Source organism: Sinocyclocheilus rhinocerous, unplaced genomic scaffold (genome assembly GCF_001515625.1).
Source record: "Sinocyclocheilus rhinocerous isolate Xijiao unplaced genomic scaffold, SAMN03320098_v1.1 scaffold2646, whole genome shotgun sequence".
NCBI lineage: Eukaryota > Metazoa > Chordata > Actinopteri > Cypriniformes > Cyprinidae > Sinocyclocheilus > Sinocyclocheilus rhinocerous.
The window spans coordinates 225946-250873 of record NW_015656312.1 but is presented as its reverse complement, the minus strand read 5'-3'; the positions used below and the strand labels follow the sequence as shown (position 1 = coordinate 250873).

At 36.8% G+C, this 24928-nt stretch overlaps 2 protein-coding genes and 1 long non-coding RNA gene across 6 annotated transcripts; 1 reads left to right on the top strand and 2 right to left on the bottom strand.

Moving 5' to 3' along the window:
- Nucleotides 1-194: 194 nt before the first annotated feature.
- LOC107719970 (BEN domain-containing protein 7-like) lies at nt 195-6888 on the bottom strand. Of its 3 annotated transcripts, XM_016527527.1 has the most exons (10): nt 6532-6888; nt 5198-5272; nt 4856-5128; nt 3554-3685; nt 3188-3474; nt 2038-2263; nt 1287-1400; nt 1020-1061; nt 773-820; nt 195-699 (listed from the first exon to the last, which is right to left on the bottom strand). In XM_016527527.1, the coding sequence occupies exons 1-10, from the start codon at nt 6593-6595 to the stop codon at nt 650-652; spliced, it is 1311 nt and encodes a 436-aa protein (XP_016383013.1). In that variant the 5' UTR covers nt 6596-6888; the 3' UTR covers nt 195-649. The 3 variants fall into 3 exon arrangements, with proteins under 3 accessions (XP_016383013.1, XP_016383014.1, XP_016383012.1); XM_016527526.1 differs by lacking the exon at nt 195-699 and having other exon boundaries at nt 709-820; XM_016527528.1 differs by lacking the exons at nt 773-820; nt 1020-1061.
- Nucleotides 6889-7605: 717 nt separating this feature from the next.
- Nucleotides 7606-12684, top strand: prpf18 (PRP18 pre-mRNA processing factor 18 homolog (yeast)). 2 transcript variants are annotated; one of them, XM_016527513.1, is made up of 11 exons: nt 7606-7810; nt 7945-8022; nt 9346-9372; nt 10028-10132; nt 10212-10325; nt 10507-10653; nt 11452-11520; nt 11843-11983; nt 12064-12135; nt 12225-12380; nt 12489-12684. In XM_016527513.1, the coding sequence occupies exons 1-11, from the start codon at nt 7745-7747 to the stop codon at nt 12567-12569; spliced, it is 1056 nt and encodes a 351-aa protein (XP_016382999.1). In that variant the 5' UTR covers nt 7606-7744; the 3' UTR covers nt 12570-12684. The 2 variants fall into 2 exon arrangements, with proteins under 2 accessions (XP_016382999.1, XP_016383000.1); XM_016527514.1 differs by lacking the exon at nt 9346-9372.
- A 6809-nt stretch (nt 12685-19493) lies between these two features.
- Nucleotides 19494-23717, bottom strand: LOC107719960 (uncharacterized). The gene is made up of 2 exons (XR_001637570.1): nt 23192-23717; nt 19494-22093 (listed from the first exon to the last, which is right to left on the bottom strand). It is a non-coding gene; the product is annotated as an uncharacterized LOC107719960 (long non-coding RNA).
- Nucleotides 23718-24928: the final 1211 nt, after the last annotated feature.

Below are 24928 nucleotides of genomic sequence, written 5' to 3'. Positions count from 1 at the left end.
GCTTTCAGCCTCACCCTGCTTCATTCTACTATGTTAATAAATCATTAGCTCATCCATGAACATGATTTCTGCCCGAGTCCCGTCGGATTACATCGGCTGTGGGGATGAAGACCACAACTCCCATGATTCCACACTCAGTCACGGTGTCATCAAACTACACCTTTGTCTATTTGTTTATTTTGAATACGTGCCCTCTAGCGGCGAAAATTACATATTGTGCCTTTAAGTACTATTAATATAGAAAATGCCACATATTTCGCCAGAAAGTGTCAATAAACAGCTCAGTTGTGAAATGACATCAGTTTGTTGCTTGGCATGGCAGAGTGAATTAAAGGCACAGTCATGTTTTCTCAGCAGTTCTGCTGATATTTGTTGGTGAAGCATTTGAATGAAGCTGAAAAACTACAAACACTTCCATATATTCACAGAAGACAACTAGTGACATCTGGGACAACCCACTTTAAAATGATCAAATGAGAGTACTTGTGTTATAAAAGTGTGTCTAGTGGTTGGGAGCGCCAACTGATCAGCAAAATGTTGCCATTTCCGCTCTCCATAGAGTCTCTCCATACATGCTAGACGGACAAAACAATTAAAATGACTCCTTTGCAGGGGTCGGAGGTTGCATTTTGTTGAAAACAATCTCTTCTCAGGCAGTGTCCATAGCAACTAGACATTCTGTTCTCTCATAAGCAGCCCCTGCGGAACAGAAGAAAGGGTTACTTAAGAACAATGCTGCTTTTTAAGAGTGTAATATTAAAGACTGCAGTACCATTTTGTGTCACAGTTTCCACTTTATCAACAGTCTGCTGACATTTCTCTGAAAAATAACATACAGAAATACTAGTGGGAATAATATTCCAATGGAATTTTGTCCTCTGAAGTTATTTAGCATATTATTTAGAGTATCTTCAATACATGGACATCAAATATCATTCATCATGAGGTGAAGGACACTCATCAATCTGAAGCGCTTTCATTCATGCTGTGTGTGGGTTTGGGTCATTGTGTCTGAATACCTGTTTTGTGCTGAATATCACTACTGTCTGAGGTTGTCTCTGCTGCAAATCATTAAAAATAAATCAAATAAATTATGACATTTAGGCATTTGTTAAATTGACATTTAAATGATCAATTAATTGTTTTAATAGCACTCATCTAGCAAACCATCAATCATGAAGCAACAGCTTTGTTACAACTTCGAATCCTTGGTAATGTATGGCACCGCTATCTCTCTTTCTTTTTCACTTGCCCTGCATGTATTTCTCTTTCTGTCATGTTCTCACCTCTTTTTAAGCGTCGACGGGCAAGTTTAATCTGGTCTTGCAGAATCTGGACCCAGTCTCTGGGGCCAGGAAGCTTCTCAATTCCATTGGCTGTGCAATACTTTTCTGTGAACACTAGATTCATACACATACATGTAAACAAATACAGATTTAAAAGTTTATATAAACTGAAAAAAAGCAAAACAATAACAACAGTATAGAAAAAAATGTTCACTTAGAAATTTCTAGAAAATGTAACAATTAATTACAAAGAAATGCAAGTAACGGAAATAATAATAAATATTTATTATAATACATAATAATAATAAATACATATTTATAATAAATATATAATACATTTCACAATTAATTACAAAGAAATGCAAGTACACAAATAATAAACATTTATATATTTTATATATGCATTATTATAATATATCAAACCAACAGCTTCATGATTTTTACTCAAATCTAACATCAATTTTTTTTGAACATTTTATATTGAGTTCTATCACTTAAAACTTAACCATCTTCCTGTGAAATGTTTTGAATGAAAAATTTAATCTTTTAAATAAACACCACATGGTTTGATTATTTATTACCTATTACCTAATGCAATGACATTTTCAAGTGTGACATTTTTAAGTGTCCAAATACTTATTAGGACCGTTATATGTATGACAGTGATCAATGTCAGGCAAAATTCATAATAATGTTCTCCTCTACACTGATGTTGTGTAAGTTCTGGTCTGGTTTAGTTACGTTCACAAACCTTTAATGGCTCCGACTATGTTTTGATCGAGTCCTTTCCTGGTGTCGTTCAGTCCTCTCTTCCTCTTGCCGTTGGGCAGTGAGTTTGCCAGTGTGGTATCATCAAAGAACGCACACACCAGTTTCCTGAAGAGCAGGCTGCCAGAGCGAGTGTAGTTCAGTAAGATAGAGTCCAACTGTGCTTTAGGAATAAATACGTCATAATCCTCGGCCAACTGCACCTCCGGCTGGGAGAGACAGACGGGCGAGATATTAATAAAAGGAATTAATACACACTCATGCACTTAGGAATTAACACATACATTGACACACAAACTGTAATCATCCAAAATTTCACCTTTAGGCAGGTGAGACAAAAGAAGATCATATTAATAATACTTTCTGAGACATATACTCATACATACACACTCTTGTCAGAATAAACACATAACCTTGACAACTGTGAAACCATATTTATATACACTCTTTCTCCTTCTGTTAAGTCCCTATATATATATATATATATATATATGTGTGTGTGTGTGTGTACTACCTAGTTAAGTCCCTAGTTAACTTAAGCAATATCACAAAAGCAACAGTGGTGTTGTGAGTGTGTTATTGCTTTTATACAAAAGTTGCCAATTATTTTATCTGCTTTTGTCCTGCCAATGAAAATAGTTCCGGACAAAATCACATTAACAGAACTGAATAACAGATACAATGACTCATCCATAAAGAAAGCTGTTTGATTCATTCCTGAATGAATCAGTGCTGTTGAACTAATTGGTTGAATGAATATGAATATATATGAATAATTATTACTTTAATAAATAAGAATAAACACATAACCTTGACAACTGTGAAACCATATTTATATACACTCTTTCTCCTTCTGTTGATTCTATCCTTCACTCATTCTGCTGAGAGAGGGAGACATGGCCGGCTATCAGTCTGATGGATGCAAACATGGCCCAAAATCAGAACTTGCCAAGAGTGAAAATGTGCATTGGCAAAAAAATAAATAAAACAAAGTTACTGGCTAGCTGAATGCTTCTTTTTAAAAAATTTAATCATGCAAGCTTTTAAATCACAGTCTTATATATATATATATATATATGCCAAGCAGTTTTTCTTCATTCACCAATTCATTACCAAATCTATTCACAGTGTACCTCTGTGGTGCTTTGGCCTCTGGTGACGCTGTAGAGAGAGGGAGGAGTCTTGGAACTGGGAATGGGATCTGGGATAAATGTTGCCATTGTTGGGGGCGTGTCCTCTCTTGACTGATTACACTCAATAACAGCATCAGCCTCAGCGGGTGGCGACAGGGGTGTGGTTCTTTTAGTGGGCGTGGCCAGAATTGTCACTCTGTGACCCGGTCTCCTCTTTTGGGTCCTCCTCCTGGAGATGGAGGTTCGGGATGAGAGCGAGACCTGGGAGCCCTGTTTGCCCTGGGATCCTGAGAGAACAGCAGAACACGGGTGAATGCGGCTGCACATGTGTTCAGTTGAGTTTGAGTGTAGTTCTCTTTGATTTACCTCTCTGAGTTTGGATTAGTTTCCTCATGGTACGTAACTCCAGCAGAATGGCCTGCAGGGTGCTCTTGCAGTTGCACATACAGCAGCTGGGCTCAGTTGCCATGGCAGCAGGCACAGGGGGCAAGGCGATGTCTGAATCTGAACACACATCGTCAACACAATGGCCATCACTGATGATGTCTAACACCCAGAGGCTCCAAGCACCCGGCACAAAAGCCATCTGACTTACTGACTCCAGTGTGTGTGTGTGTGTGTCAGACTGACAGTAAGGGAGTTATTGTGTCTTTTTGTGTGTATACAGAACGAAGACATTACGTGTTTGCTGTGTTATCCAGAGCTGTCTAGACACTTGCTGCTGCAGTGCCAGACTGCACATCTTTGTAGCCCACAGTCACATAAAACAACTTCCCCTGGAACAAATCCCAATGGGGGTTCAAGTAATATCTTCCTGTGTTTCTATGTGAAGTCACTTCAAGCGGAAGCATTTTTATTTTATAAAATAAAAAGCACTAAACTATAAAATAAGATTTAAAAAAAAAAAATAATAATAATAATAATATACAATGTGCTACATTAAGTGAACAGATAGAAAAATACAGTGGCCCAAATTTGTCATATCTACAATGTCTCAATTTCACTTCATTATATTTTGAAATTGTCCAACCAAGTGGCATCTGCAACCAAATGATGCTATGATTTAATAATTAAAAAAAAAAAGATATATTAATTGTTTTACTTGGTAATGATGAATTGAGTGAATTAAGTAAATGGGTAAATTGAGAAAATGTGCTGGCCATAAATATTTGTTACAGAACATAAAACTGTATTTTGCATAAATAAATAAATAAAACGGCATTTCTGTTGCTCAAACAGTAAAGCACAACCATAGCAATGCCAAGGTCATGGAAGTGTGTGAACTAAGAAAATGTTTATCTTGAATGCAATGGAAGTTGCTTTGGATAAAAGCGTCTGCATGTAAATGTTATCATTTAATACCTACCAAACTTCTTTTGTGAAATGTTTGCTTGAAAAGTGTGCTTGTGCTATATTTATTTAAAATAAATGCCACTTATTTTGACAACTTGTTATCTAATGCAATGCATTTGTCATTGAATTCAAATTCATACATTTTAAAGCATGACTTCAATGTCCAAATATGTTTTGGGGCCACTGCATATAAATATAATCATAGTGTGAGGAACACAGCTAAACATGCTTTGTTTTGCATTTGACAGATTTTGCTCACTTAACAAACCATCTGAAGGTACTGTAATAAAATCGCTTCATTGTTTAGAGACTCACCATTAGCTTTCGAGTGGTTGAGCATTCTCTGGGTTTTGGAGCGGGTGCCGTACTGCCCGTGAGCCATCAGGACTGAGCTCCAGCCATACTGGAGATGTTCAGGGGCCGGGCTCTGAGCCACAGGCAGGCTGAGAGCCTCCTCCTGAGGCTCCTGTTTGAGGGTCTCACCCTCTCGTCCAACGCGCTGGTACACTCGTCCTGTCTTGTCACTCAGCAAGCTCATCATGCCTGTTATCTGCTTCTTTATCTCCATCCCTTCATCACCTAACCAGACTGAAAGACACAGTTAACACACAGAGCCTGCACACAGCCATAAAGTGTGTTATGATGAACGACAGCTACCTTCAGTCTCAGAGGCATCCAAGGCATCTCCTTCAGTGTCATTCTGGTCTACATCATCCATTTCATGGCTAAAATCTAAATGAATCACAGCAGAGTTTTCCCATCATTATGAGGTCATGACACCATTTTGTTTATAATGCTTTTTAGCCTTTTATTCATAGGAGAGTAGAGAAAAAAATCTCTATCTATCTATTTATCTATCTATCTATCTATCTATCTATCTATCTGTCTGTCCATCTGTTCACAATGTGAGATAATGTCAATGGCTTAAAAATATGCTTAACACTTCAGTATCAGCTTAATTGTACATGACTATTCTTATAAAAACTTCAAACTAAATTTCATATTTCATGATATATATATATATTATATATATATATGATATGAAATATATATATATGAAATTAATGTAATAAAAATGCAATGAATTTTGACATGACAATTAGATCTCTGATAACAGTATTTAAAATAAAAAAAATTTTTATTTTCTTTTATTATTTTATTATTATTATTTGTTTTTGTATTTTTATTATTTTATTTGTACCATTTCTTTCTCCCATACAGATATATACAGTGCTGAGGATAAAGATCACCCAAGACAAAATAAATTATACGCCATACATGAATGGTATAAAATCTATATCTGTTTTTTATAATTTAAGAATTTTTTTTTTGTTCGGCTATATATATTATAACTTTTGTAAGACAATGTACAGTGTAATATACTAGAATGGATATCGGTTTTGATTAGGTCAGAGGGAAAAAAATAAAAAGTTAAAAAAAAATTTAAATTAATTTTTAATAGCACAGATATTTCATATAGGCTCTCAATTTGAATGAGCTGTTAAAATTGCATCTATAATAATTATGAAAGCGTCTTAAATACTTTTAGATGAAGTACAGCAGGACGCTGCTTGACATGTCGTGCACTACTGGTGTGATGTCACTCATAACAGCAGCTGTATGCGTGACGTCTGCGCGGTGCAGATGTGATGAAGTGGTGCTGCAGGACCACCTGTAGGCTGCGTGACTGTGAAGAGCAGCAAACAGACCTTTATTATATTCCATCACACCTGAACAAGTGCACACGGACAGACTAAACGCATTAGAAGATGAAAATGTTTTTACTATGAACGTTGCCGAAAAACATGTGATTAAACAAAACGAATAATCCAAACGATTCGATCAGAACGCAGCGTCTGACATTGTGATGATGCGAGCAGGACAATGAAGGAATGATACATTGTATCACAGGTGCATTCCAGAGTGCTGACGTAACGCCTCCGTTGTGCTCTATTGTCTGCTGTCATCTACAGGACCGTAGGTCTCCTTACCTGCATCCTTCACCAGTTTAAAGCTCTGCGATTTCCTGCTCCGCTTCCTCTCCACAAACTCCATTTTAAGGGCAGAGCGGTGAAGAGGCAGAATCCAGCACAGTTCATCAGCAGCACACAGGCTCTTTAATCACTGACAAACTCATTAAGTCCAGCTGATGATGAGTGAAGCGAACCTGAGCTTTAATAATAAGCGCGAGTCTCTCTGGACTGATGATGATGATGGTGGTGAGGAGGAGGAGGAGGAGGATGGACAGGACGCGTTAACATTCTCCTGCGGGGCTGCTCGTTTATGATGTAAATAAATAAACCTCTTAATTCTTTCAGAATTCGTCACGTCTATTCCTTTGCGCCACCTGATGGTCGCTAATATTTCTGGGACGCAAATATGAGGGTCCAGATTTACATTGGACAGACGGGAGGAAAATGACTCGGTCACTGGCGTTCTGTTGTCAGGAGGAGAAGAAACTTTCCTGTCAGTTTTGGCAGTCGGCGACTACTCTCACAAAGGAGTAATGCGTTGAAAAGTTTAAACTTTTATTTATTATTTAAAAAAAAAAAAATCATATCTGTTTTAATAACGGAGAACGGGAAGCAAAAGCGGAAATTAAAAAGAAAAAATAAGAAGATCATTGAACGTTATAATCTATAAAATATATAAATAAATAAAATTAAACCTAACATTTATCCATTTAAAATAAACCTGAAATATCACCATTAAAAAATTATGTAGGCCTAGTGAATGACCGCTGTTCAGTTAACAAGCATTATGGACCAAATAAATAAAAAAATAACACACAATACCACCTAAAATAAATAAATAAATGAAATAATTATTTTAAACAATTAACATTTCAATTCAACTAATATTCTTACTATAAAAATAATACAGTATATGTTTAATATATGACATGAAGAAGATTCTGCCCAGCTAGTTTGAAAAAGATACAAATACAAACTGTGTTCTTTCTTTTGTAATTATTATTGCGAATACAGAGATGAAGTTTGCGATTACGTGCACTTATCAAACTTTTCCCAGCGTTAGTCTCACATTTGTCCACTAGATGGCAGTAATGACTCAGAGTGATCTCCAGCAGCCAGCGACCGAGAAACGGTGAACGGAAGCGTCTAAACTGCTTCCCGTTAGATGTTTATGTAGAAAAGAGACACACTTTCTGAAACAATCTTAATAGTTTTTGTTACCTATTGAGTTATGGACATCCTCAAAGCAGAGATCGCGAGGAAAAGAAAACACATAGAGGAGAAAGAGCTGGTCGATGTGAGTAGCGACTGTTCTAGAATACTACTAACGTTAGGCCAGATCGGTTTACACTTTACATCGCTGTTTTAGGTTGATGCTGTTGTGTGCAGATATGTGGATTGTGTAACGCTGTACTCGTGTTGTTTCTCCAGGACTCAAAGAAATACTTTAAACGGGCTGATCTCGCGCGTAAAGAAGAGGATGATTATTACAGGAGATGTGGATACAAGGTATAAAGTCCAGCTGTGAATATAGACAACATTACATCATGATACATTGCTTCACTTACACATTAGTTAACGTTACTTCCATTTTTCTCATGAGGTTGAACACAGCTGCTCAAAAACACATTTAACCACACAGTATTTGTTGTGTAATCCGTTTAATACATTTTTAGTTTTCAATCTTTTAGCTGCCACGGACCCCCAAATATGATCGTCCTAAAATTTAAAAGGCAACTGCAACTATATTTTCATGTATAAAGACCCAATTGATGCAGTGAAAAATTAATTTGATATATGTCAAATATTATTTAGAAAATATTTCATTTGTATTGTTACATTATTGCATTTTTTATTATATTAGTATAGTATTTGTATTTATTCTAATCAATTTCTGTCTTAGTTTATTTAGTTTTTTTACCCTGTTTTTCTCTACCTTTCCACTAACTCTCTTGCGTCCCCCTTGGAGTTTTAGATGACATACAGGGACCATCTACTTGTCTGTCAGTCATCCGCTGTGGCTTTAAAAGAAATTAACTGTCCTATTAATAATGTGTCTTCCATCCCATACTCACTTGCTGAAAATGTACTTGTCCTGATGCCATCCAAGATGTAGATGAGTTTGTTTCTTCATCAGAAGAACAGATTTAGAGAAATGTAGCATTCCATCACTTGCTCACCAATGGATCCTCTGCAGTGAATGGGTGCCGTCAGAATGAGAGTCCACAAGTAATCCACACCACTCCAGTCCATCAATTAATGTCTTGTGAAGTCAAAAGCTGCGTGTTTGTAAGAAACAAATCCGTCATTAAGACGTTTTTTAACTTCAAACCGTTGCTTCCAACTAAAATATGAGTCGTCTATATTTTAGACGCATATTTTTAATATGAGTCACTTCAAGCCAAAATACGAGTCCGTAATATCAGTTCTTCCAGTGGAAAAAGTCCATTCACCGTTGTCCTTTTACATCAAAATCTACTGACATATTTGTTTAGAACTGTTTTCGCTTGTAAACAGTGCTTGATCTGTGCATATTTCTCTCCTGAATCAGACTGTTTGACTTTTTCACTGGACAAAGCAAAATTATGGATTAATTCTACATTTCTCGAAATCTGTTCTGATGAAGAAACAAACTCATCTAAATCTTGGATGGCCTGAGGGTGAATCAAATTGCAGCAAATTTTCATTTTTGGGTGAACTATTCCTTTCAAAAAGCTCTTTCTCTCTAGTTCTCTTCTCATCCTGGAGTGGTGTCTTCTGTTTGCTGTGTATCTCTTCTCATATTCTCTTTCCTGCTGTCTGTGTGTGTGTGTGTGTGTTCTGTGAGTGTAGGTTTCTAATGAGCAGCCTGTGAGACAGGTAGGGCTCAGGCAGACAGAATGCATGCTGCCAGACAGATGTTTGACCGGGTTTCAGCATGACTCAAGAACATTTGTGTGTTTAATTGCCTTTGCTCCCAGTGTTGCACAAAGCTGGAGGCAGCACTATCTGAATTTTCAGCACAGCCGCATAATGATCACAGTAAAATCGGTGCCCTTATGTGTGACGGAGATGCCCACCCTGGAGCAAAGCACAAGTTGTTTGAATTCTAGATGCCTTGCCTACTCTCATTTGTGCAATGCTCAGTGTTTTTAAGCTATCTTATTTGGTTTTGATATTGCTTGCATGGTGTGTTAAATTAAAACCGGTGTCAAGATACAGCTTCGATGTCAGAGCATGGCCAGCAGGCTCATTATGGCAATTCATTTATGCAATTATTTGCTGTTGACTCATTGCATCTTGGGAGAATTCTATGCACTCCTATTTATATAAGATTAGATTAGGATTTAAATATGCTGCATGATTATATGGAGAAGTATTTGTTTTTGGTCTTTCATTTTGGAAAATCTTAACAGTTTATGATTATTATTTTGCAAGCAGCCCTTCTTGATCTCACAATTATATGCTTTGCAGTGGTATCAGAATGATGTAACAGTCATTTTATTTTTTATTATTATGATTTTTTTTTTTCAAGCTGGACAAGACTGAGGAGGAGGCGCCTCCATCTACATCATCCAATCCTGTGTTAGAACTGGAGCTCACAGAGGAGAAGCTGCCAATGACACTTTCCCGACAGGAGGTGGGTCATCCAATCAGAGCTCACCTGATGAGGTTGTTTTTGTTCTTGGATGAATAATACATCTTGTGGCTGTGTGCAGGTGATCAGACGTCTGAGGGAACGTGGCGAGCCCATCCGTCTGTTTGGGGAATCCGATTATGATGCTTTCCAGAGACTCCGGAAGATTGAAATTCTAGCACCAGAAGTAAACAAGGTAAAACCCACATCTCCTCTCGCCATCTTCACACTCTTGTCATATAGTGTACGTTTGTTTACCAGGAATTTTTTCAAAATTTCCCTGCAAGAAATGTGCTTTCAAGAATATAGTGTACTATATGATGGACTCATGCTGAATTTGACACACTATTTAAGGCTTACCTTGTCGGTGTGTGTAGGGTTTGAGGAATGATCTGAAGGCTGCCATGGATAAGATCGATCAGCAGTATCTGAATGAGATTGTCGGTGGAGCAGAGGGTGCTGAACTGGACACACAACACGATCTCAAAGTGCATGAAGAAAATACCACCATTGAGGAGCTAGAGGTAAAACCCACACACACAAAGTTAGCTTACACTAATTCATTTCCTCATGTTTAATGTAAGAGTAGGTGCATCCATTTGTAAATATGCGAGGCTTCCAGTTATTTTAGCTGACAGACCTTTATGTTGCTTGACATTCTAAACTGATATTTGTTATCATTATTTTAATTTATGGTAATTAGAAACACTGGTTTGTAGTGCAAATAGTTTGACCATTTACTGCACTTTGTTATTCTTCTAATCTTTTACCTTTAGCAGATAATAAATAATAAGTCTTGCACATTCACAGAAAACATTTTACCTCCACATAGCAATACAATTAGAGCACATCAATTCCAGAATCTGTACTAATGTGCCTGATGAGAAGTACTTCTATCATGGTCCCACTAGGTGGCACTATAGTCCTCCATCTGAAATCTAATATTCTTCATAACTAGACCAGGGTTTCCAAACGGGTCTGTGTGTTGGTGAAACACTAGTAATTAATGAAATCTCAAAAATTTTAAATTAAAATAATTTTTAAATAAAAACCATCAAAATAAAACACTTACTAAAAAGAATAGTTTGTTTACCTGTTTGTAATGCGACCATTAACCAACAACAGAGAGCAGTGGACGTGCAAATGAGTTGTTCAATTATTAAAAGGGGGTACTTACAAGTAAATCTTTTAGGTCAAAGGGGTTCGGCTGACAAAAAAGTTTGGGAAACCCTGAATTAGATTGTCTGGAATCTATATAATATAACAAAAGATGTGATGCTCTATAACTGCTACATTCATTTCTAACAACATGTATTAAACAGGCTTTGGGAGCGTCTCTTGGCACTGGTGATGATTTTAGAGACATGGACATCATAAATAAAGTTTTAAGGGTATGTTTTTCTTTTCTTTTTTTAATTTAGCTGTGATTTTTAAAAATTAGTTTTTTTTTAATCCCTTTTGGAGTGTTTAAGTCTTGTACTGACTTTTGACAATATTGTAATTATTTACTTTTGTTTGAAATATTAATTAATGATTTAATGAGCATCTGATGCATAATTAAAAAATGTAATCATTTTATTTTGTCTGCTTGTATGTGTATTTTTAAAGTTAATTATTAAATGAAATTTTTTTTTTGTATGTTTCAACTTGCATGTAAAGAGTGGTCTTTTTAAAGGCGCTTCATCTAAAATAAAGTTTCTTTTTTTATTATAGTTCTTGCTAGGAGTGTGGGCTAAAGATCTAAACAGCCGAGAGGACCATGTGAAGCGTAGTGTCCAGGGCAAACTCGCCAGTGCCACCCAAAAACAGACTGAATCTTATTTGGAACCTCTGTTCAGAAAACTACGCAAGAAGGTATGCTGTTCTACAAGCTTTTATATATACAGTATTATTAGATAGAGACTCACAGGGTTCATTGTGTCTTCTATATATAGAATTTGCCAGCAGATATTAAGGAGTCCATCACAGACATCATAAAGTTCATGCTGGAGAGAGAATATGTTAAGGTATGTTGTTCTAATTGCAATACTTTGAATTTCAGTTTGTAATTGGTGTATTTGTGAGGAAACCTGACTAACACTCTGTGTACACGCAGGCAAATGATGCTTATCTGCAGATGGCTATAGGAAATGCTCCATGGCCCATCGGAGTGACTATGGTGGGTATCCACGCTCGTACTGGACGTGAGAAGATCTTCTCCAAACACGTCGCCCATGTGCTCAACGACGAGACCCAGAGGAAGTACATTCAGGTCTGAAATGACAGTATGAATAGAAGTGTGATTATTACATTGTGTGCATTATATTAGAGTTGTGATGTTCATCAGATCAGTGATCCGATCTTTTTTTTGTATTTTCAGGGGCTGAAAAGATTGATGACAATCTGTCAGAAACATTTCCCAACGGATCCCTCAAAGTGTGTGGAGTACAACGCTCTGTGACGTACTAATCACAGCATTCAAAGTCATGTCCTGTCATATTGAATAATGTATGGCTGTCAATCATTCTCTCATGTTGTAAATACATTATTTACTGTAAATATACACCAATCTTGAGAACGCGTGGAGTCGTCGAGTGTTTTTTTTTTACTGTCGGATACAGGAGTGATCTTTTCCATTACATTTACTGATGCTTGATGAACACTACAGAAACTGTAAATTCATGAACAAACCAAGAGAAGTAGGTCTGTTCCTTTACAGACAGGAAATATCCCTTTTAAAGGTGAATTCCAAAACTTGCGATTTGAGTCACTATCAAAACATTTTTAAAAAATGCTAAAATCACATCTCATGACTTTATCTGACCTCTTGAGATGAGTTAAAGGAAGTCCTGAGTCACAGGAAGAGTTGACTGACTTCCTAATGCTGGGACCAAATCAGATTTCCTTGGATTTCCTGCTGACTGATGTGATTTACATCACATGATGACCAAAAATGTTGGGTTACACTTTATTTATTTTAAGGTGTCCTTGTTACAGTGTAATTATACATATAAGTACTGAGTAATATTAATTAACTACATGTACTTACTATATGGTTAGGATTTGGATTTTGGTTTACTTGCATGCAATTATGCATAATTAGTTGTTATTATAATAGTAATTACATGTATCATATAACAAGGGCACCTTAAAATAGTGCTACCAACTGTTGCAATGCAACATCAGAGGAAAATATATTTTTGTGATAATGATATTTAAAATACTGTATATTACAAGTTAACTTATGAAAAATTATTTATCCACAAAAACCTATTTTTACTCATTTTGAAATAAAAATGGGTCACTACCTTAATACTTAACACAAAGATACAACAAAGGGGGGGAAACGGCAAAGCATTAAATCTAACTTTTGATTGATTTAAAATGCACAGTATGTCATTAGCTAATCAAGATGCTGCTTTTCTTAGTAATATCCTTGTTTATCTCAGTATTAATAGTCTTTGCTGTAATCATAATTACCTCTATATGTTCATTGTTTAAAATGTTGCAAAATATATATTCATAACCTCAGGTGTCATGACCCTACATTGGCAGAGACTCCAGCTCCCATAACCCCTTGCTGCAGTTTCCATGGTGATTAAAGTTACGATCAAAAACACACCAGTCCCAAACTCCCAGGACACAAACAATATACGTCCCTTCCTTCACACAGCATTCCAACACGCGCGCTGTTCTCACGTCTTGTGGGAGAAACGCACACATACACCAGTGTTGCCAAGTACGCGGTTTTCCCGCGGAATTGGGCTACTTTAACAATGTTGCCGCCGCGACCCCAATAACGTGACATTTTAGCCGCTGGATTGCGAATTTTACCAGGGGGACCCCACCAAAAAAAACGTGTATTTTACCCCCCTGAACGAGATTTTTACCGGGGGACCCCCTCGAAACGCGATTGGGCTAATTTTGGTTTTGAGTAGCAATTGGGCGGGCTTTGTTGTGAAAACCTGGCAACCCTGACACACACGCACTTTCATCACATGAGAGAATAACGGCTTCCAGCTGCTTGTGAAAGCTGTAACAGAATAAGCTGCTCTGCTCCAGACCCTGCAGGGTTCATACAGAAACATTACTCTGGAAGAATGGGCTATGAAGGTAGAATGACGTCAAAAAGATTTGCATAGATTAATTTTTTTACTGTATGTGTACTTAAAAGTACCATTCTGGCAGCAAGAACGATCCTGAACTAAATGAAGATTAATGTCTCGGCGTACGATGTGTTTATTGAACCAATCAGATAAGAGTAAATGGAGAGTCAGCGAGAGGCTCATTTGATTGGCTACAAGAAGAAGGTGGACCCGCCCTCCCCCTCACGCTTGCAAACAGTGTTGCCAACTTAGCAATTTTGTTGCTAAATTTAGCAACTTTTCAGACTACCCTAGCAACTTTTTCTTCCAAAAGCACCTAGCAACAAATTTAGCTATTTTTTACAATTTATATGGCAGCTTTTAGCAACTTTTGATAAGTGATTCGAACGATAAAAAGGCACAATTGACCATTTAAATTACACAAAAAGAGGAAACCAAAGATGCCTAGCAGTACACACGTTACAGGAATTAAGTTAGCTGCTATTTGCAATTGTTTAATAGTAATAATAATAATAATTGAATACTGTTATTTTTCATTTATGAGACACTTTGTTAGTAGCTTGTACCTGCGATTGTTGATGATTTACACTGTTTCTTACAGTACACTGTAAGAAAAATATGCGGAAAAATGGAAAAGGTGTTAGTAATTTTCCAGTAAACTGCTTTAAAGTATAAAACTTAAATTGTAATCGTTCAAAAATGTGTACGTTTTCGATAATTCAATGGATTTAAAAATAGTTATTTATATTTTAATACTATATTATGCATTTATATTGCTACGAACAAATCTAAATTAACATATATAAAATATATGTTTTTGCTGAGATTTGACAATTTTGCATCGTGATTACGTAATGACGTCATCACGCAATGTCATCACAACATCATTTAGCAACTTTTAGCAACAAATCAACCTCCCTTTAGCAACTTCCCCTGAAAATTAATTGGCAACACTGCTTGCAAAACTCAGTTAGAGAGAGAATCGTGCCAAAATTGTAAGCGCAGAGAAAAGAAAGACGGAGCTGTACATATCGGTTTATTTCGGGAACTTTTTGCCCCACATGCACAACAAGTCATTTAGACATTTGCAACAGTTTTTTTTTTTTACACGTACAGATTGGTTCTATGCAGTCAATCCGTTTTGCAGTTCTTTAAACTGTTGTTTTCGCTTGCAAATCACTGTTCACAGGCTTGCAGTGCTTTTGACCGTCTTTTGGCGAAAGAAACGTGCCAAAAGTGTAAGCGCGGGAAAATGGAAGTCAGAAGCATGCAGATCATATTTATTTTGCGTTAGCATGAAGCTGCAGTTTCACAATACATGAATTACACTTACGAGTAACAGTAAAATGCTGCAAATAATTTTTTCTTATGCTTGAAACGCAATTTACACCTTTACAAAGCTTCTCTTACACATGCAAATTTAATTTACAGTACGTTTACAGTCTTATGTACACTTCCACAACTCTTACCCTGCGTATGCAAATCTTTTTGACGTCATTCTACCTTCATAATGGGCTTTCTTAGCATGGGAGAGCGAGTGTGTGGGTATTTATGCGTCACATGAATTGTTAGTGACTACATATGCTGGAAAGTAATGTAAAGACATAGACGCCGTAAAGTAGAGGCTGTACGTTAGTTGTCTTCTAAAAATGTTATGGTCGATATATTTGGTTGCTAGTGTGTTTAACAGCACAATAAACAAGTTAATATTGATAAACTTACATTTCAGATGCAATATTGCCAACGATAATAGGTCCAATGAAGTTTGTTTTGAATGAATCGGTTCGCTTGATGATTCAAGTGACGTTCTCATCGTTCACTCCTGAAAGAATCAGCTAATTGGTTAACTGGAGGATTCAGTGGCTGCGTTCAAACTTGTAGGTACTGTTTTTTGATTACCATATATGGAAGTATATTCGGATGCAGCCAGTGCTTTTGAACGAATCGGTTGAACCGATGATTCAATGACTCACTCATAAAGGCAGTTACCACTGATCTATAATCAGTGTTAGGAAGGTTACTTTGGAAATGTAATAGGTTACAGATTACAAGTTACCCTATTTAAAATGTAATACTTTTCTAAATTTCTAATGAATGTTTTCATCATTTTGAAACATGTAAACCAGGCTGGGTTAACCTTTTGAATTACTGTCAGACTTTCAAAATCCTTCATCTCTTGAACCGATTATAAAAATTACATTTTAAAGCACAGCTACTACAAAATCAGACAATAGCACCACATTTTACTTTGAGACCGTTCTGAGCTTAAATACAGATTTAAAATCATAACAAGATATAGTTTAATAGCTATGATACTGTTTTTGAAACCAAATCTTTGCATAGCTATGACAGGAAACACTGGCCTTGGAAAAAAAACCCAGTTAATCTTAAAAAACTAAAGCATATATACGTAAACCCAAATAGGAAATAAAACTGTTATCAAAACGTGTCATATTCTGTGTCCTACACTCCTGAAACATTGGCGTCTCACATTTTAGAGCATTCAGTGCAATTTGGGAAAGAAATCAATCAAGTTTGTATGTGTGTGGAAATATTCAGATATAACCCCCTTTGTAATTGTTAACATTTTCATAAGTAACTGTAATTTAATAATTACACATTTTTTCTCAGTAACTGTTACAGATTACAGTTACATTCATTTTGTTATTAAATTACGTAATTATGTTACTTGTAACTAGTTACTCCCCATCACTGTATATAATATTGATCAGAGAATACAATATTGTAGAGTATATTATAAAAGTCATTTATATAGATCAGTGGCAGTTTCTTTTTTCATTCTCAGTGAATCTATGTTTGGGTTTGAATGGATGATTCAGAAAGAATACTTGCAGAAAGAATCACTGAAAAACCCTAGTAATTTATTAATTTAAATCTGATTTACCTCAAAGAGACGGTGTTTTACTATGTTGTGCTAGTTTGGACAAGGTTTGGTTTTCCTGGACTCGAGTAACTTAGGGTTAAGTGTCTTGCTCAAGGGCACAATGTTAATGGTTCATGAATCATTTCTTGTGGAGAATGAACCACCTACCTTATGGTTTCAAGCCCAGATCTTTCAATAATACATCCCACCAGTCCTTGAACTGATAGCAGTGGTGCTGTTTATTTTGGCCTATAGTCAGCTGCCAAATTCGAACAATTCTCCAAAATAACTCCAAATGCCTTGACCCTCCATACTAAGGGTCACGGTGATGCCCTATGAAGTCAAGCTTTCATGTTCACTGAAAACAACACTCCTCGGGGTTCCTCAAGCCCTTCACACACAGCAGGGGAATGTCATGGATTCAGTGTCGAAAATATTTCATTCAACAAAGCATCCACTGAGCTTCACAGGAAATGGAAGATTTCTATAAACACAGCGTCTCTTGTTGTTCACATTCCAGCTGCAGTAGGTACAATAGATTCAGCTGCCCCGAAAAACACATATCTCCAGCATCACTCTGGCTTGACCGCCAACACAATAATAGCGGCCACATCTCCAGTGTTGTGTTCCTGTTGCCGGGGGAGACCCCAAGCCATTGTCCAAGGCACAAACATACTCACTTCCTGTGGGACGATGGCACAAAACCTGTGAGTCATATTAACAGTATTCAAGAAGACTGTAGGGAGCTGATCAGAACCTTAGTAGGCATCGCATATAGAGTCCTAAGACAGGAAGTGGTCACAGGGACTTATGAGAATTACTTGCAAAGTAATCGTTAACTCACCCTTATGATGTTCCAAACATGATTCTCTTTCTTCCGTAGAACATAAAGATAGATGAAAGATGAAATTAAAAAAATAAATAAAATAAAATAAAATGTAAATATTAATTAAGGAATATAAATGTTGGCTTGGTAACTAACTGAAACAAGTTTCAGGACTAAAATTACTAAAACCAGTAACTGAAATAAAAATAAAGTGAAATAAAAAAATCTATATTAAAACCCCCAAAATAAAAATAACCCTAATAAAAATGCACACAACACAATTACTAGAACTTAAACTAAAATTAAAATAAAAACTGAAAATATTAAAATAAAAGCAAATATAAATTTGAATAAGTACTATAATACAGAAATAATTCTAACATAACTCTGGTCCATATGACTTGTGTGCTTTATGTATTCTGCTATTTTTATGTAGAGAACAGATGCAAATAAAGACTGGTGTTTGAGACCCAATGTTTTGTCACTGATCTCAAACCTGGAGCAACACCTTCTGACAAAATATTTGACTGTTTGTAAAGGGAACATGATATATATATATATATATATGCTTGTGAAAGGGTTTATCTGTTTCCATGCACATCCGAGTCTGACAGTAGGTGTGGAACGAATGAGTAAATGTTCAGCAGCTGTAGGAGACTCACACTTATAGACAAACACAAATACACACATCCACTGGAAAATTGCAGAGTAAAATGCTTTAAGCTTTAAGTATCAGCAGGAGCTATTAGAGCTGGAGGGTGATTTGGAGTGCATGTTGTGATGGATGAATCACATGCATTCATAATATGTGATCATTACTTAATGTAAACGGTCCTTAAATCCTTAAATGTTGAACTGTGGGTGGTAGACCTTAATGATTTCTGTCAACATCAAACGTTTGTTCATTGTTCTCAAAAATGAACAGTTTTGTGCTCGTCAAATGTCACGGGTCAATCATTATTTATTTAACTTTGAATATAATATTGAATAAAATCTAAATTATATTTATATATATACTATAGCTATTTTATTTTTAATTATATTTTATAATCAATATTATCACTTTATTCTTTCAACTGTCAGTTTTTGTGAATATGCGTGTATATGTATGGTAAGACAAAAAAAATAAAAAGTACAAAAAAATAAAATAAATAACTTTGTAATTTCTGTCCAAAACAGGACATCCCATATGTGTGACCTTGAATGAAGGATCAAAGCAAAACAATTTTCTTTCTCTTTTCCCCACCCATTACAATTATTAATGTTTTCTGTGACGTGACATACATATGCATATTTTTAAGCAGCATTTAAATTTGTCAAATCAAATTTCAGTTTCATGGACTTGGTATTTCAATCAGCGGGTGTGATTGTCAGCTTCACCTGTGGCTGATCTCATTCTACATGCAGGAACATAATCCACAAAGGTGACATGCGGAAGAATTTTAATTACGCCTGGAGGAAGCAGATCATCACCTTCATCCACCTGAAGCAGCATGTTGCGTTATGAATAACAATATATATATACATTAACCATGCGAATAATAGCAATAAAGTGATTTCAGGCTTTGGTTTAGAGAACATTCAGCAATAATTTATTTCAGGATCTCAAGAACCACCACATTTCTCATCTGGAAAATTCAGTATCAGTTGCCAACAACACGTTTTTTGAAAAATGTTACTATACAAATTCTTAATAGAAAAAAGAATAAATTAACTGTGGAATTTGCTTATATTTAATCCGCCCAACAATTCCACTTTATTTTTTTCTACAACACCATTTTATTTTGTCCGGTTATGTCTGAAAATGAACTCATGAAACATGCTCTATTGTCAAGACGAAGTTAGAAGACAGTTTAGTAACTAACGTCCTTCATTTTGCACGACTGGTATTAAAACTATTGACAACAGTTAGGAAAAGTCTACAGCTAGGAAACCAAAGCAGTAACTGGTCTTCCTGTAGCACCTGAACGTGTCGTTGCTATTTCCCAGCTTAAAGACCCGAAAATAAAACGAATACTGATTTATAAAAATCATTAAATGGATGGAATCGTTTTCTTTTAAAAGAACCCAGTTTCCACAGTCCTGCCTATAAATGTTGATAAATGTGTTAGTTGTTTTTTTTAATATAAAAAGATTTTTGTTTTTGATATAGTGTACAGGTAGACGAGAGGAGTGAGCTCACATTGGCCTAAGAGGACATGAGGTCTGAACGACCTCTAAACGAAGGGTTTGAATTTTAACATCAAGATGCATAACACAGTGTGCTGAGCATGCACAAAAATAACGAACAATCAATTTTAGGGCAGATAAAAACGTCTGGTTTACTTATAGGCCCTTCATGGAACATGAATCGGATGACTTTTAGATTTAATGTCTGGTGATTTGGACCCTTTCAAATACACATTTGTAATAACTGCTCATGTTAACGCACAAACTACTGACTTTTTGAAGATCTGTTGAGTTGTAACGGCACAGGGTGTGCTTTTAGCTTCCTGTTTCTTAAGGTACTTTGCGTGTACGATGTTTCGTATCTTGCAGAATATGTGACAAATGCGGTCTTTAGCATTATGGCTTGATGTTTCCTCGGTCAGACGATCGAAGTGAGGGGCACACGTGGTTTCGGATCTTGTTGACTGTGTGATAAAAGCATTACACACCCTGTATTGTCTGAGCTTATGGTTTCTCACTGGCTGCTTTTAAAATGAAGCACCTGCTTTAATCACGTCACATTCTGGAATGCTGTTCTCCTGAAAGCCTCAGGGAAGAGGTAATGTCATTTTCGTTAAAATATTGTGTCGGTGTGCCACGTTGCGTTGTGCTCATCTGACTTTTGACGGTTTTATAAATACGAACGTAATGTCATAGTGGTGTTACAATTAAGTAAAATCCTGAATTAAAAACATACATAAAAACAGAAAACCGATAAGGCCAGCGGTGTTTGAAGAAGGTTTTGTGTGTCTCGTTACTTCACTGATGTCACAACACTATAGGCGGGGGTTTGTGACTGTTCATGCAGTGTGGGCATACAGCAGGGCATTGTGGGATGTGCAGTTCAAGCTCAGAGCACCATGGTGGCGAGTTGCCGGTTGCAGCCTGAGTTGCAGTACTTCACAGATCAGTCACTCAAAGCCGAGGGTCATGCTAATGCCTCTAAGCTAACATTTCAGATTTGTTTTACAGCTATGGCTTCTAAATTAGCTAATGTTTTGTAAAAATGGCTGAACTTCCTGGACCAGAATCGATGAACTTGAGAATGACAAATCAACATTACGCACAAAGACTACAATGTTTTGAATTTTCTCGAAATGACATACTTGTGACGTCATAATCATGAGCGATATGATATTGGGGCTCATCTTCCAATCCAGAACGACCGAAGAAAGGCCTCTGCCTTTTTTAAATGCTCTATTGTTATTCACAAAATATCAAAGTTCCCAGACAGTGGGAGGGGCTTATGATGCACTCCGGTCCAATGAGAAGGGGCGCTGTAGTATGAAGGTGGGGCTTGTGGTCACATACTGTTTTTTTTGTTTTTTAACAGAACTAAGAACATAAAGTTCTACAAAGGTGGTTGACGCCAAAGCAATCCATTGGAATGTTTTTTTGTGCATGTCATGTGCATGAGAGAGAACGACGCCGGCTCTCTGACATCAGTGCAGAGGGACACACACGACAGCAGGGGGCGAACGACTATTTTAGCATGTGTGTGCATGAGTGGGGTTCACTTATAGTACAACGCGCATAAGACATCTCTTATGCACATCAATCCAGCGATGGATTAAACACGGAGGGTTTGTGCATACGGAAAAACCGGCTGCCAGCTAACTGGGTCAAAGTTCAAAAGTCAGAGTGGGAGGGTCAGACAAGGTCAAGCTCAGTTCATTCAGACTCTTGTATTCCCATAGTTCATAAGCACTGTACCGCCGGATATACAGAGAGGAAGGAGAGGGCGAGGTGGTACTGGCTCCAGCCATAGGTGTTTTCAGATGAGTTGAGGTCCAGACTGTGGTCAGGCCTGCCTTCTGAACACTCTTTTAAAGAGAGAGGGATGAAGGATGAGGGTTTAGACGAGCGTTCCCGGCTTTGCCTTCTCGTGCCCGTACCACTGTACGTCCACTATCTCAGAGCACAGGGGACTGCTCAGGAAACAACTATCTGTGAATGGCGATCTGCAGATGAGAAGTAGAGGAAAGTGTAAGAAATCTTGACATTTTGTAATAGGTATATTTAACAGGCTGTACCATTTATACTCTGGTTGCTAGATTTATATTTGTGCAACTATCAGAAGGCCCATATGGAATTGAATGTCATCTGAATAAACAGGTTAATTTGAACATGCTTTAAGCTATCCTTATATATTTTACCATGTAGAATATGCCATCTACCATGTACGTGTAGAAAGTGCAAAAAACTTTGTCTGGACCTGGATAACAGTGGGAACACCTGCATCTGTTTTTTGCACATGGAACCAATGAAGAAAAATTAAAAACCCAAATAAGAGAAAAATACTTGTTATTATAAGCAAAAGAAAAAAAAAGTATTTTTTGTAAAACATTAAATTTACTGTATTAAATAGATCTTACATATTACATTTAATACATTACATTTCCTTTTTAACATATTTAATAGATTAATTTTTAAAATATATATATAAAATAAAATATTTAATATATAACATTACATATTTTTCTTTTCTCTCTCTCTCTCTCTCTCTCTCTCTATATATATATATATATATATATATTAAAAAATAAAAATGTATATATTTTTTAAAACCTTATTTTTAAAAATTAAAATATAATATAAATATAAAGAAACTGTTACACCACATAATATACAATTTCTAATTTTGTGATACAAAAGTTTGGTCATACTGCCCACAATGAAGTTTTGTTTCAGTACTCCCTAGTAAATTATAATAACAAAATAACACTTAAATAAAATTTGTATTCTGAAATACAAATTCACTTCCAACACAAGCAAATGACACCGTCAGAGAGGTGAAGGAGTGAAAGAGTGAGATACAGAACATGCAGAGAGATAGAGATTGAGAGAGTGTACCTGCTTCAGTACTCCCTGGTAAATTTTTAATGAAACAACACAAATAAAATTTGCATTTTGCAATACAAATTCAGTCACAAGTTAAATTCCAACACAAGAAAATGACACAGTCAGAGAGGTGAAGGAGTGAAAGAGTGAGATACAGAACATGCAAAGAGATAGAGATTGAGAGAGAGAGAAGAGAGAGAGAGAGAGAGAGAGTGTACCTCTCTACTGGTCAGTGCTTTGGTGAGAGGGAGAACGATCTTCAGTAGGAGAACTTTCAGTCGTATCACTGCCCCGAGAAAACACACATACACATTCAGGCAGAGGTGGGTTAGTGAGACACACACAGAGAGAGAGAGAGAGAGAGAGAGGTTAGCATTTGTGGGTAGCCGTGATCAGTTAATGTAGAGTGAGTTGTGTAATTTTGACACTGGGGTAGTTCTGTTACACACTATTAAAGTGAACAACACAGACAAAGCATTGGTACAGTTAACCCAGACTTTGACCAACATCCTCAAATATGTCTGAATTTATACAGTTCTTTAAAGTAAATACCCACTGACAAACAAAGCTGTACAATCTACAGGAAAACCAAGCCAATTGTGCAATCTTGGAAGAAACCAAGAACAGCACAATGAAAATATTAAGTATATATGTAAACATTCTTGGTCAAAGTTTAGTGCAAGGAAAACCATATAAGCCTTGCCTAAAAGCATACTCACGTCTAGAGTGATGCAAATCACTGACAAATATTGCAAGTGATTTTTTCACCAAAACTATTCACATTAACTGCAATGCAAAAAAACCCCAAAAAACTAACAGCTAATTTAAAGTGATTTGTCCTTCGTATTAGTCTGAAAGAAGTGTCACTTATTTATTTAGTATTATTACATGATTCTGATTGGTTAGTCCATCTAAGAAACTACAGAGATGCAGTACTTTATCTAACGAGCCACTGGGATACTAGATACTATGTTGTTACTTAGATGAACTAACTACTAATTAGACAAACTACAACCTACAGTTTCTTCTAGACCATCTACATTTCAAGAAAATAATATTGGACTACGAGGCTTTTTCATATGTGTGTGTGTGTGTGTGTGTGTGTTAGGGCTGCACGATAAATCGCATGCGATATTTAACGCGCATCTTGTCAGTAAAGCCATTCTGTAATCAGCGGTAAATCTCCATCACGTGCGTGCTTTCACATTGAGCAGCATTAACTACACAGAGCCGTTGTTCACAGACGAGCTGCGCAAAAAATCGCGCGAATATGAACGTGGTTTTGCAAAAAAAGCCACAATCAGGAACCATGCATCTAATTTATGATGTTTACTGTAGGATGTCTAGCAGGTATCCATATATCTGTTTTTGCATAGTTTATATTTGACCCGCTCACCTGGTGACCCCTTCACTAGTGTCCCTATTCGTCCTCCACGGCCGTCTGAAGCATTGGAGCTGGTGTGCGTGACACGGCTGTGCTCCTTCAGCGATCCAGACGAGCGCTGGTACCAGCACCGCAGCTCCTCTGACACCGCTGCCCGTCCCCCTCCTCCTCCCTCCCTGCCTAGAGATGGAGTCCTCACAATCTGTGAGCGACTCCACTGTAAGACACTAATGCATACAGCTGAACTACAGTCACATATGCTTATACACGTGGTGAACGTGTCAGAGATAAAGCTGACTGCTTGCTGCCAACACACTCTTGAGCTTCTGGAAAAGGTTTGGAGTGTTTCTACCACCCAGAGAAAAGTGATAATCCCCACGACACACACCCACACACTGACCAGACCACCCTGACAGCCTCCATATATACACACACACACCTCACAGCAATGTACTGAAGTTGACACATAAAATAGGTCTCATTTCACCACTCTTTCTCGCTCTCTCCGTCACACACACTAAATCAATGCAGCAGCATAAATATGTACACAATGAAGTGAAATGTACAGACC

Excerpts from the sequence above, each read along its gene's own strand:
- LOC107719970 (XM_016527526.1), bottom strand. The coding sequence starts at position 6,595 with ATGGAGTTTGTGGAGAGGAAGCGGAGCAGGAAATCGCAGAGCTTTAAA. Across the intron at positions 5,129-5,197 it reads GGATGCCTCTGAGACTGAAG|TCTGGTTAGGTGATGAAGGG; the intron begins GTAGCTGTCGTT and ends TGTGTCTTTCAG. Across the intron at positions 2,264-3,187 it reads GAGGCCAAAGCACCACAGAG|CCGGAGGTGCAGTTGGCCGA; the intron begins GTACACTGTGAA and ends TGTCTCTCCCAG.
- prpf18 (XM_016527513.1), top strand. The coding sequence starts at position 7,745 with ATGGACATCCTCAAAGCAGAGATCGCGAGGAAAAGAAAACACATAGAG. Across the intron at positions 9,373-10,027 it reads ATGAGCAGCCTGTGAGACAG|CTGGACAAGACTGAGGAGGA; the intron begins GTAGGGCTCAGG and ends TTTTTTTTCAAG. Across the intron at positions 11,521-11,842 it reads TCATAAATAAAGTTTTAAGG|TTCTTGCTAGGAGTGTGGGC; the intron begins GTATGTTTTTCT and ends TTTTTATTATAG.